The 13,069-nt window shown below is 47.5% G+C and overlaps 1 protein-coding gene across 3 annotated transcripts in view; it reads right to left on the bottom strand.

Annotated features, from left to right (window-relative positions):
- Positions 1-13,069, bottom strand: part of Pi3K92E (phosphatidylinositol 3-kinase 92E) — a 137,001-nt gene that overhangs the window by 49,353 nt on the left and 74,579 nt on the right. For all 3 annotated transcript variants that reach the window (XM_065454689.2, XM_065454690.2, XM_065454692.2), the window contains exon 7: positions 6,587-6,753. In XM_065454689.2, the coding sequence (XP_065310761.2) occupies positions 6,587-6,753 (167 nt within the window). The remainder of the gene's footprint in view (positions 1-6,586; positions 6,754-13,069) is intronic.

The following is a 13,069-nucleotide window of genomic DNA, read 5'->3' as shown; positions in this document are numbered from 1 at the left end:
CGTATCGAACTCTTAACTTGACTAGTCATTGTCCAGTTAGGGCAAATCAACAAGACTGCACGAAACCGGCGGTTTTCATGTTCTGCGTTTTTCATGCACGTGAATGATCCGCTTTCGGGTACTCGTGAACGTGAAAAGAGAAAGCAGCACGCAACTAGCATGCACAGAAACAAGGCTGCGCACGCGTCAATGCACTTAATCTTTTTTTTTGCTTTCTTTCCCATGTCACTGGTCTTACTGCTGCCATTCCGGGTGCTGTTCGCTAGCACACCGCTGGCACCCTGCAACGGCTGTCCGGTGCCTATTTGCAGAGCTTGAGTGTTTACGTTCATTGTAAAAAAAATTAATAGCGTAGAATAATAAAACTTATTGCTTCTAAGTTTATACATAAGTTTATACAATTTTTGCAAATGTAGGCTCAAATGCCACACATATTCTCAAGTGTCGTGACTTACTTCAAGAGGACGGCACGTTGGGCGCGTTCATGTTCCGTACAGCGCTTGTCCGTGTATCCTTCTTGTCTGGTACATGCCGTTTCACGCTGTCGTTAGTTTCAGTGGTGAGTTATTTGTTCGCTGAAAACTGCTTTACAAAATGAAGTAACTGTGAATGTGAAAATGAATGAATGAATAAAGCCTTTATTTTAAGGAAGGGGACGGCTCTAGGCCGCTGGTGGGGATTAGGAGGGAAGGGAATGTGGGTACCCAGACTGTTGGCTGAAACACTTTTTTCATCTCAGTCTGGGATCTTCCGCTTTATGCAGGCTCAGGTGCATGCTCAGTTCCGCCACTCTCACATGGGCTGATCAACCCCTTCTACACTACTCGAAACAGGCCACTTTGTCTGCCATATGTCGCAATGGCTTTCTGTGTTTCAGGGTTAGATTGTATTGCAATTCCTAGTGTTCTAATGTCTCCATGTAGTAGATACTGAATATTGGATCTCCCTTCTGAAAAAGCTGCACAGCTCCAAATGAGGTGTTGCAAGTCTGCTCTGCATGACTCCTGGCATTGTGTGCATCGAGTGTAAGCCTTCGCAATCGTAGCTTGTCTGGGTTGGTGCCATTTCTCAAGTAAGTGTGGTGTGTATGCAGCGTTGGCCATAACCTTATTCAAGAAAACCTCTTCCGTGCGGGTAAGCCCACCCTTGTCGTCAAACACATGTACTGGTGTAGCTTCTAATAATCTCCGTTTACTGTCTGCTTTTATTTTAGTACGAATGTAATGCATCAGTGCTCTGCTAGGAGAGCCTGCGGCCAATATCTTTAGGTATGGATTTTGGTCCGCGGGGTTTGGCGAGGAAATGGAGTGTGGGGAGCTGTACGCGTAATCAAGTCCACCCGCTTGCGCGGCAGCTGCGTGAGTAGCTGCGTTTCCCCCATCCCTGCCGGTGTGCCCCGGTGTCCATAGGATTTCAACATTTCAACAATTTTGTTCGCCGGCGCAGAATGAGGCCTTGAAATTTTCGACGGAAACGCAGTTCTTGCCTCTGGAACTGCGACTGCTAGTTTTCCTCTCGGGCTGGGCTGTGTCGGCGAACCATCGGGGAAATGGATCGGCGACGTGGGGAAGGCGACCGGCGTGAATCGAAGGGGAGGCGACTGTAAGAGGTGTCCGGAGGAAGGTTAGATTGGTCCTGACGCGGAAGTCAAGCAGGCCTGTAGCTTGAGGCACCCCCACTGTCAGGTAAACGGGGGCTGCGACGGCGGCAGAATCGTGCTACGTGGCCCGGAAAATGGCCTGAATAACATATTGGCCGGTTATCAGGTGTTCGCCACGGGTTGACGACAGGGGCTCCAGCAGCCGAGTAAGGAACGACTATCGGACGCGAAGGTGGCGGTGGTACATGGAAGGTGCCGGTGGCCCGGTATGAATCAGGAGCCGGTGGAGTGTAAGGCCGGGCGAAAACGTCAGCGTACGTAGGTGGTCCAGCTGCAGGCTGCGGAGGAGGGGCAGATGGCAGCGCCGCGGCAACTTGCGTCTGAATGACGTGACGAAGCGCAGGAGCCAGGGTTGTCGACGGCTCGGGTGCGCTATTCGCCAGAGAGAGTTGGCGTGCGACTTCCTGGCGGATGAACTGCTTTATCTCCGGCATTAAAGCAGAGATGTCGGCAGCGTCGCGACCGAAGGCCAACGGGGATAGATCCGCAGTGTCCTGCTGAGCAGCGCGTGTTGATGCACGTTGCTTGCGCAGCTCGTCGTACTGCTGGCAAAGCTGTATGGCCTCGGCAATAGTGCGGGGACTCTTCGCGACGAGCATCTGAAAGGCTTCTCATCGATGCCGTTCATGACGTGCTTGATCTTGTCTGCTTCATCCAAGGATGAGTTGACGCGCTTGCAGAGCGAGAGCACGTCTTCAATATAACTCGTGAAGGTCTCGTCCTGGCGTTGAGCTCGACCACGCAAGCGCTGCTCACCGTGAAGCCGGCGAACTGCGGGACGGCCGAAGACCTCAGCCAAAGTCGCCGTGAAAGCCGACCAGATGGTAAAATCGGCTTCATGATTGCGGAACCATAGGTTGGCCACGTCAGTCAAGTAAAATATAACATTTGTGAGCTTGGCGCGGTCATCCCACTTATTATAGGCGCTTACACGGTCATATTCGGCGAGCCAGTCTTCCACGTCGTGGTCGTCTGTGCCGCTAAATATAGCCGGATCGCGCTCGCGGACAACACCAAAGCAGACGATCGCCGGGGGCACGGGAGCTGCAGCCTGGGATGGTCCCGGTTCATCCATTGTAACAGCTGGTAGTAGCGTCCGACTGCGGAGTTCCAGGATGTTGAAGAGAAACCCAGCACCTCCACCAAATGCAACGGGGGTGGTGTTCGCCTAGCAGCACTAGCTCTAGGTTGCAGCGGTAGGCTTAAAACAGGTCGGTGCTATCTTGAAACGGGGAAGCAAGCCCACCTTGTCGTCTTCTTCTCATCCACTAGCACCATGCCCACTGCCAAGTGCCTTCAGTACAGTCCCATTGTCCTGTATTCTCTTAAGCTTTTTTCTGGTGTCGTTGGCCACCGCATCATCTGTCGTAGGCCCCGTTAATTCGGCCACTGCTTCGTACGAATCAGTAAGGATCCGATAATTATTTCGCACACTCTGCTCTACAATGTCTCCCATGTCAATGGGAATGGTGTTGACCGCTCCCCATATAGCTAAGAGCTCAGCGTGCAAGGTTGCACCACCAGGAAGCTGACATGTGTGATAGCCATTGTGTTGGGGTGCAGATGTGCTAACCCAGGCCATGCTTGCTATGTCGTTTGTGATTGCAGCGTCCATGTAGATGTCAGTGGTGTGCTGCGGCGTGCTTAATCCCAATCTCTTTTCAAATATTTTTTCTAGGTTCCGCGTTTCGTCTGGCGATAGGGCGTTGTTGCCTCCGTATGCCCAGTGGTTCTTCCCATGGTGGCGTTATGGTCGCTTCCGCGGGCTCTGGCTTCGCATGGACTTGTTTATCCCATGCCATGATCTGTTTTCCTTGGGTCGTGTTTTCCAACCGGGACGCATTCGAATTCGTGCTTCACTGATTATGTCCCGTATCGGTGGAATCGCTACGAGCTTGAACAGGTCCTCGTTCCTCGTGTGCTTTGGTAGCCCAGTGATCGTACGGAGGGTGGCCCTGTGTAACTTTTCGACGTCGCCGAGGACTCGTTCAGAGAATTCGTACAAGGGTGCCCCGTAAAGAATTCTTCCAACCGCGACCGCTTTTGCAAGCCTTTGGCACGCTTTGTGACACGCTCCGCCATACTTGCTCGATATTCATCTAACCATGTGCAACAGCGGTCTCCATGTTTGCTTTAGTGTGCGAATTCATAGCTGGGGGCTGTTGCAGCTAGCAATCTGTGCTCTAAGAATCCTAATTTGTCCATTGGCCGACGTAATATCGCTTTGGCCGATGTGTAAAGTGATCTGCTTGTTTACATTGGTTGCTTTTTTTCCGTCTACGCTGATCAATTCTGTCTTCTCTGGCGAGAGTTGCAGTCCGAGGTTATCTAAAGTGTTGCTAAGGCTCAGGATCCCTGCTTGCAGCTCAGTTTGCATGCTCTGTATGTCGGAATAATCCGCTGCTTCCGTCCATATTGTTATATCGTCGGCGTAAATAGCCAAACGGGCTGAAGTGCCTCGCTCAAGACTTTCTGCCACACGTGTCATGGCCAGATTGAATAGCATAGGTCCGAGGATGGAGCCCTGGGGCACTCCCCTATCCAAGTAATAGGTCTTTGGACTCCATCCCGGTGCCTTGCCACGGAGCTGAATTGGTCTGCTGTGGAGGAAGCTACGTATCCAATTGTATGTTCTTTGGCTAGGGTACCTGGTTGCCAGTTCCTGTAAGATGGCCTCTTGTTTCACGTTATCGAATGCTTTACGCATATCGACTGCAAGAATATAGTCAGGGATCTGTTTGCGAGACTTGCGGTTGATCACTCTGCGGAGCAACCAGAGGCAGTCATGTGTGCCCATGTTCGGCCGAAAACCTGCCTGCGCAGGATGCAAACCCGGTTGTACATATTCGATGTAGTGCTGCATTCTTGTGTGTAGCATTCTTTCTATCAATTTGCAGACAGTTAACGTTAGAGCTATGGGGCGTAGGTTAGCTGGTTTCGTGTGGTCTTTGCCCGGCTTCGGTGTGGGGTAGATGAGAGATAGTTTTAGTGAATCTGGCAGTAGTCCGGAAAATAAAGCTGCTATAAAAATATTGGGATGCTCAGGGAGAAGTGAACCTCAAAATGTCGTCAGAACGTCGTTAGCTTGGGAGTTAATGACTTCATTCTCATGACGTACTGGCGATGCCTGCTTTATCATGCAGCGTGACTTGTCTGGTAAAAAACAATTGCCAATTAAATTTGGCTACAGTTTTTTCTTGGCACGAAAACGTGATGCATAGTATGATAAAAGGCGAGACTGGTGCTCTACCGGCTTCCGAGGCGGCAGGCTGCGATTGGAAATCTAATGTTCTAACCACGTAAAATATGAACTGCCGAGCCCGTTAATAAGAGCTGATCAGCACCATCCTAGCTACTTGTGATGAGGTTGTTTTAATGAATTATTCTTTGCCGAGGCACAGCCTCAGCGCATGAAGTGGCGAAGTCGTTTTTTACCACAAGGCAAGCCATTCATTAAAGAAAATACGGCAGAAAGGGGAACTCCACAAACTAGTGAAACAAACAAACAAGAATTAAGTATCAAAAAAAGGATCAAAGCAAGAAAGGGGCCTACAGTTGTGTGGTCTGCAGTGGAGCAACGAGATCAATTAGAGACTGAGGCGGCGTTCGGAGTTGAGTAGCGGTGGCGAAGTCAGAAACCATCGAAGGAAATTCCTGATCAGCCCCAGGCAAACGCAAGGGTACAATGACGCAACAAGAAGTTCGGTTGTGACGTTGGGAACATGGACAGGGGGCCTTGGCACGGTAGATGTCTCTGTAGTGTCCGCTACGCCGTGCAGATGGCGCGAGCTTCGGGGGCTCGAGTGAACGGAATAAACTGGAGCACTCGTGATTCCACGTCCATTTTGGACTGGCTGCCGTAGTGCGGTGCGCATCCGTCTCGACAGCCTCCATACCGGTCACCAAGTCAAATGGCTTCACCTGTGCTTCCAGTGCACGGGCTTCATTTCGCCCACCTCGATCGGCACCTTCCTTTGTGCGATCAGGAGAACGTGGTGACCACACCTCTGGGAGGTCGCCCTGGTCCAGTAGAAGGCACGAAGCACGAGCCAGATGTCCGACGACTTCCCTGCTGCGCCTGCGGCACTGGCGAACTCCATCCTACACGCTGGCTTGTGGTTCCACGTCTCCCCGGATTCTTTTTCTCCTTCCTCTGTCTTTTGACATTAGCGTGTAAGGCGCTCATAGACTAAACGTCATGTTTTAACTCACCCCACGTGCCAGCTTTGTTGTCGTCGTCTTGCGATTATTTTTTCTGGCACACTCGCACAACCACTGCAACGTCCAGCACAACTGCTATTTCGTCCTCGTCTTCCCATGGCTGACCAACTCCGATCACGGAACTCGCGCACTTGCACATCACAATAGTGGAGCAATTGATGGCACACAGATGTGCCAAAGAAGATTTTTAATGTGAGACGGAACGCATGAGTAATGTCGTCACCTGACTCTGGCTTTTGTTCACGTAATTCAAGTTGTAGCTAACACCCCTATTTTGGCAGCCACGCCGAGGTTGTAGTCATCTCTACGTTCTAAATACTTCGGAATAGCTCAGTGCTACCACTGCTGTCCACTAACAGTCGTTGTGCTTCACCCACACCGTTTGAGCTAGCAGCACGTGTGTAGAATTCAGCTGACCGCGTATGATGTGGCGCCCTTGAGACATTTAGCCAAAGCTAGTAAATTCAACACCATCTACTGTAGCTATTATGACTAAAACACGTGCTGTTTAAAAGCGTACGACCATGCAGATAGCAAGAATTGTCCTAAGGAAAACATTTACTTTCATGTGATACCAAAACAAAATTTCACCCGGCCCACAGGCATAATAAATGTAGTACATAGGAAACTGATAACCCTACGGAAACGTGAAGTCAAAGGCTTCGTTATTTGGGGGGCGTTAAGAACAGAGCACGAAACACTTGCCTTGGCTCCAGGTTCGACGTTGATGGCTGAGGCTGACGCAACTTTAACGCGGAAGGCTTCCTTGATGGTCCACGCCGACACGATCTGACCTTGATGCAATGCTGCCCGCGAAAATCCATTGGCGGGCTCCCTCTGCTCGATCTGTGCGTACACGATGTCGTGGTCGGCTGCGAGCAAAATGCGAGCCTGGTACAGCATTCATGAAAATTGTCAATTTTGTGCCATGATCTATTTCGTTTTATCTTCTTAGGTTCCTAGTTCGATCGAATATAAAACCTGGATATGTATTTAAGAATTAGTCAGCCGAATCACTTTGCTACAACGTATTCTAGCTCACCTATACATTTTGGCGCTCGAAGCATTAGTAAGCCCTATGATGACTTCCCTAGCCTCTTTGCAATACTGAAAACGTCGTTGTTTATATTTGGTACTTCGGAAACCAGGTTATCCTAAATTGATAGAAATCTGCTTGCCCTCATCTATATTCTCCATGAGGATTGTAAAAGCACAGTGGTACTGCTCTTTATGTTGAATAGAATATTAGGTATAAGCGAAGGTATGATCTAGACCTCCATTGAAAAATGTTCCGAAACGGTATGAATTCCAACTCAACGAAACTCTGGGTTGCGGGCTATACCGTTCACTTTCTTCGTCATCTAGTGCCGTCCATGCAGGCCGGCAAGCAGGCAATGAGCTTTATTTAGGTCCTGAAAAGCGACTCCCAAACCCCCTCACGAGGGAGGAACCACTGCATCCTATTCGGGACGGGGGGGACGTGGCTGACCGCCGCGCCGAGGGCCCTCTGAAGCTGAGCGGCGAGGTCGGAGCTCTTCAGTGCTCTAAAGTGCAGCTCTTGACAATTTGGTGACACGCTCAAAATTACAGTGTTACGACTTTGGTGGCACTTATATAAACCTAGTGAAAGGGCATCTCCTAAAGCTATGTTCAAATATTTCAAATATTTCTGTGTTCCAATATTTTTCGCACCAGCTGATATTATTGCCTCATCAAAACTCCAACGCGATCGGTAGAAAACAGTCGAAGGCACTGTAATTGGCTCAGCTTTAAATCACCTCGCATTTCCTCTAGAAGCTGTTGCTCTTAGCGTTGATGGCAACGACCATTATCGTATTGTGGTATGGCTTCTTGCTACTTTTCATAGTACAGCGAGCAATCTCATGCGAAAGTTGTAACGTTTTGTCAATGGTTAGGCTCTTGAGGATTGTATACTGTAGCAATGCCAAATTCTAACGACAACAAACCTTACAACAATAAATATTGTGCCATAATTGTTTCCATAATTTCTCCGTATTTTACCACTTTCCTTTGAGAACACTTTTTTAAAGTGCAATTGAAGAAGACGATTGGCTCTCTGTGGAACACCTCGATTACTGACAAGTTCCTGCGAGCAACGCGTAAAAAATGAAGCATGTAAAAAGGTAGTCAGTACAGTCGTTTAACACAAACCTACTCATGTACTACAAATATTACCATTTTCTTAAGAAAGTGAAAAATAAAATGAAACAGACAAGAACCCAAGAAGCCCATTTTAGAGAGTAAAAAATAATGCGCCTAAAGAACGCAGAACGGTTTACTTTATAAAATACGCCTGGAAAAATAGGCATGACTCTAATGTAGTCCATAATCAGAATTTATATATTCAGCGGCTATAAATTACTGATGCTTTAGAGAATACTTTGGCAATAATACTGTAAACCTGCACGTTCCTTTATTTATAGACATGCGCATTTTCACTTCCTCTTTTTACCAGCGCTGAAAGAAGTCATCAAACACATGCGGAATTTGAAAGTAACTAGACGATGTGGATATTATACAGGCTACTCATACAAAATTATTACTCATTTTTTGTTTGCTATATTTGATCACATGGTTTCAAAAAATGTTTGATCATGTCATATCCAGGAATGGTCTTTATCTACATGGGCTCAAACGAGGGAGGGTGAATCTTTTGTTAAAGAAGGTTAACCATTTCCCAAAAGAATGAGGGCCAATTGCTTTTAAATTCCTTGCTAAAGTAACCCAAAAACTATAGCAAACCTGCGCATCACACTACTTACAGGAATTTAATGTTCTTACACCCTAGAATGTAGCTTTCCACCAGTATAACCGACCTACATGGCACTAAGACCACTCAACGAGTGGCTATAAACTGCGTTTTACGAATAAAGATAAATTCTTTCTCTATTTGTCCCGCTTATCGAAAACCTCAGACTATGTCAACCACCAGATTCGTTTTCTTAAGCTTGAAGCAGTATTTATCACCGGTTTTATTAGGAGTTGCTTGCGAGATAAACATTATGTGGTTTCTCTTTCAGATATTCATTCAGCTGTAACATTAACCAGAATTGTTGTCCGAAGGTACGTAGTAAAATAATTGTTTCTTATAAAGATGTAAGCAAACGTCTGGCCTCCTTGATTTGCATATTTCAAGTGGATAACGCAGCAATTAGAAATTAGGCTAAGCTTTTAGCTGCATTGGTGCCAATACTGAACAATAACTTCAGTAACCTATTTATTTGGTGCAATTTAACAGACCGCAAGAACTTCACCAAAAACAAAATTTATCTTATTTGCTGCCTACTATTAATCAAAACAATCATTACAAGCATTTCATGTGTCGCAAGTTTGTTGAAGAATTTTCGAAGAAGGTGATACGGAATCCGGCTTACAGAGGAAGATCACTTCGAGGACCAAACGTATGGCGGCAGGCAGGTGAAAAATCACACGGCATATTTTGAATTTCGCGCGCAGAGTAAAACTCGGAAACAATAATTGCGGAGGCATAGCGCGATGAAAATTACATAATCGTATGTTTTAGTACACACTTTTCGCATCGGCCGTAACACTCTCAATTGGAAAATTGAAAACTTCCTTTCGCAATCTTCTTTAATTAGGTACACAGTTACCGAATAACAAATATCTAGTGGCGCAGCAGCAACAGCGGCAACATCGACACGGCCGGCCGGCCGACGGCGGCGGCGCCCGCCTTCTCCATGGCAGTAGTAGACACAAAGGGAACGATCCGAGTCACGGCATCAGCGAGGCTGCCGTCGGCCGAAGCAGCGGAAGAGATGGCCATAGCCCTCGCGGTACTCCACGGAGGTGCGGATGATAACCTGATTATCAGCGATTCGGAATTACATCAAAGGTTGGGTGTCCGCGGATGTGGCGCGCATGCTCAACGCCCGGGCCGGGGACTTCGGATCGGGCACCATTACAAACAAGTCCCTCAAGTGGTTCCCCGCGCACGTCGGGGAGCTTGGCAGTAACAGCAACAATGACACCGTCATTGCTAACGGCCGAAGACGCAACGACACTCCACCCAACCACAACGATCGCGCCCACCTCGTCGCGAGGCAGCTTACTCGCCGCGACGCGGTCACCCAGAGGGCAGCCGCTGCCGTTGTTGTGCGGGACCCCAGCGGAGGAGTGACGGCGACGGCGGCTGCCACCCCGTCTGACGCGGCCGCTGCCGTTACCAATACAACACAAATCGCGGCGGACGGAGCTGGGGATCACGCGGACGCCGACTGCGATGTCAGGGAGTTTCCGGCAACGAATAGAGAGGTGATTGTTCACTATAGGAAAGAACGAAGAAATTATCCACAACCCCACGGGCGTCTAGACAGGTCCCAGGCGGTCGACCTGAGACGGTTGCAGACGGGCACTTTCACCAACCCCTACCAGCTGCACCGCCTGTGGCCAGCGTTGCAACCGTCGCCCGGCTGCCCGTGGTGCGAGCACGAACGGGCCGATATGGCCCATGTGCTTTGGGAATGCCAACGCCACGTGGAACACGGACAAAGAGGAAGGGGGTATACAAGAGCGGAACCCTCTGAAGCGGGGCGCCTCATTGAGAGATGGCAAGCCGCCCTCCTCAGCGAGGCACCCGAAGACCAGGAGTGAGCCGTCCAGCAGGCCAGGGCCGTTGCTGAGGATCTCGAAAGATCTTCCTCGGGCGATGGACCCCTGGCAGCCTAGCCCCGGGCACCAACATCAACAACCGTTGGACAAATAAAGTTTATTCCTATCCTATCCTATCCTAGTGGCGCAGCGGCTCAGATGACCGAACGCCGTAAGTCTAATAATCGGATATTAGAGCAGGTTGATTTTTTTCAACAGCGTGGCTTAAGTTAGCTGGGACACCTTGTATATCCACGAATATATCGGCCACGGATACCACAAACAACAAAACTAGGCGAACAGGCAAACAAAGCTTCACTCGGGGACGTATTGTGGGACGATCACTTTCGGCGATGCTATCGTCACGGCTATCAGGCGCGCGCTGATTGGCTGGATGATCGAAACCGGATGGTCTGATTTGCTAGTCGAGCGCTACGTCACGCGAAGGCGATAGTATCACCGAAAGTGATCGTCCGAGAATACGTCCCCTGAAAACACTATGCCAAAAGTACCATGTTCTTTTCGCTGCACTCAAACTAAGCTGGTTACTTCATTAAAAAATGCAATTCCCGCCACATTTAATGGCGACAGAGGCATGCGCACAACAGCAGCGACGCAGAATTTAAATCAGCGCTTGCGTGACTTTCGGTCATCGTTCTCTAGCGTTCTTGCCTCGGTGACAAATAACATTGTTGAATGCCTATGAGGTCCCATGGGACAACAGCGCACCTGTGTCGAATAATGTCACAAAACGTGTATGCTTTACGTCTAGTATACCATAACTGTCTGTTAAAATGGCGGCCACACTTTTTCTTACCCATGCTCATCCCTGTAAGGGAATGTTAGATAACAGTGGTCACTTAACAGAATTACCTCGGTTCATTCATACTGTATGAATCGGACCCTCCTTAAGAAAAAAAAATATGCGATCCACACTCCTTCAAGTGCTCAATTTTCGTTACACCGAAAACTCTGCCAGTGAATGGGACACGAAATAATCATACTTGGGTCATTCCACGCTAAATTAACCAGCGTTTTTTCGGTGGTCCCAGAAAGAGTTGAAAAATTTCCACGTTGTTCGCTGAAGTTCAAAACTCATTCTCCCCGTTTACTTTCATCTCAAACAATTCAGAGCATTTTGGTAAAAATGGATTGTTCTTGCCTACTTGACACAGAAGGCATATTGTATGATCCATTCGTTCAAATGGTGTGTACGGAAAGAGAGTGAAATAACAACGAACATTTCAAGGTATTATTATTATTATTATTATTATTATTATTATTATTATTATTATTATTATTATTATTATTATTATTATTATTATCCGTCAGATACTGCCGGCTACCTGTTGCAAACCATTGCAGTAGTGGGTACATCGATTTTATAAAAAATAAATTACACATTGCAATCATTCAAGTCAAGAAAATTTATAACAATAACAGTATTGCATACACATGATGAGAAAGCGGATCTGACTAAATGACGACTGGAGGCGAGAAGAAAACAAAGTGTAAAATCATTAGTACTGCACTAAGCTTGTACTCAAACGAAACGGTATTTTTTTCTGAGATAATAGCGTAGGCAAACGAGCATCGAATACAAAGTGTGAAAACATGTATCTGTTTGTAGCCATAGGCCAAGACACTAAATAGCTGTTCGCAATGAAGATAATAAACAATACTCCCGAAGTTAACTGAAACCAACAACAAAGGAAACTTAAGGAAAAAAACAAACAATTGCCATTCAGAAACTAATACATCAGTATAGGGTTAGATTCCCGGAACCTTTCCGCGAATAGTAGCAGAGGAGTGCCAAGGGAATAAACATTAGTGACATGCAACTATGCAAGCTATATGCGCAATGAATGAAAAATAGAACACTGCCGATAAATATCACAGGTAAATAAATTAAATTATGGAGTTTTACCTGTCAAAACTACGACCTGATATGAGGTACGCCGTAGCCCGTGGAGGATTCCATAAATTTGGAACAGCTGGGGTTCTTTAAGGTGCACCTAAAGATTTTACGAACTGTAAAGGTGTTTTTGCCCCCGTAGAAATGTGGCCGCCGTGGCCGGGATTCGATCCCGTGACCTCATGCTTAGCAGCCCAACATCATAGCCACTAAGCAACCACGGGGGGTATCACATATCAGGTTGCACGGTTGATGTGAAGGCATCGGCTGATAATAACCCAACAACGTCACATGTAGGCACGTTCTATTCTGCTATGGTTCGAAGAAAAAAGGAAAATCGGTATGCGTTTGTTTTCGCTTGTGGCATTAGAATCGTCTGCCTGTTTTTCCACCTCGTTAGCATTGCGCTGGTATACATGTATCTGTTGTATTCTATCTTTGTTCTACTGTTTACAATATTAAATAGCATTTGTAGTCGGTGTAGTTTTCTACGCGATTGTAAAGTAGGAAGACCGCCTAATTACTTAAGGTCGCTAACAGACACGTGCCTGCCATAGACGCTTAAGACAAATCTTATCGCTTTTTTTCTGAACGCGTTCAACGTAATTAATATCAGATTTGGTCTGTGGATCCCAAACGGCGTC

Source organism: Dermacentor albipictus, chromosome 2 (assembly GCF_038994185.2).
Source record: "Dermacentor albipictus isolate Rhodes 1998 colony chromosome 2, USDA_Dalb.pri_finalv2, whole genome shotgun sequence".
Classification (NCBI taxonomy): Eukaryota; Metazoa; Arthropoda; class Arachnida; order Ixodida; family Ixodidae; genus Dermacentor; species Dermacentor albipictus.
The sequence above is the reverse complement of the archived record's forward strand: the minus strand, read 5'-3'. Positions and strand labels throughout refer to the sequence as shown.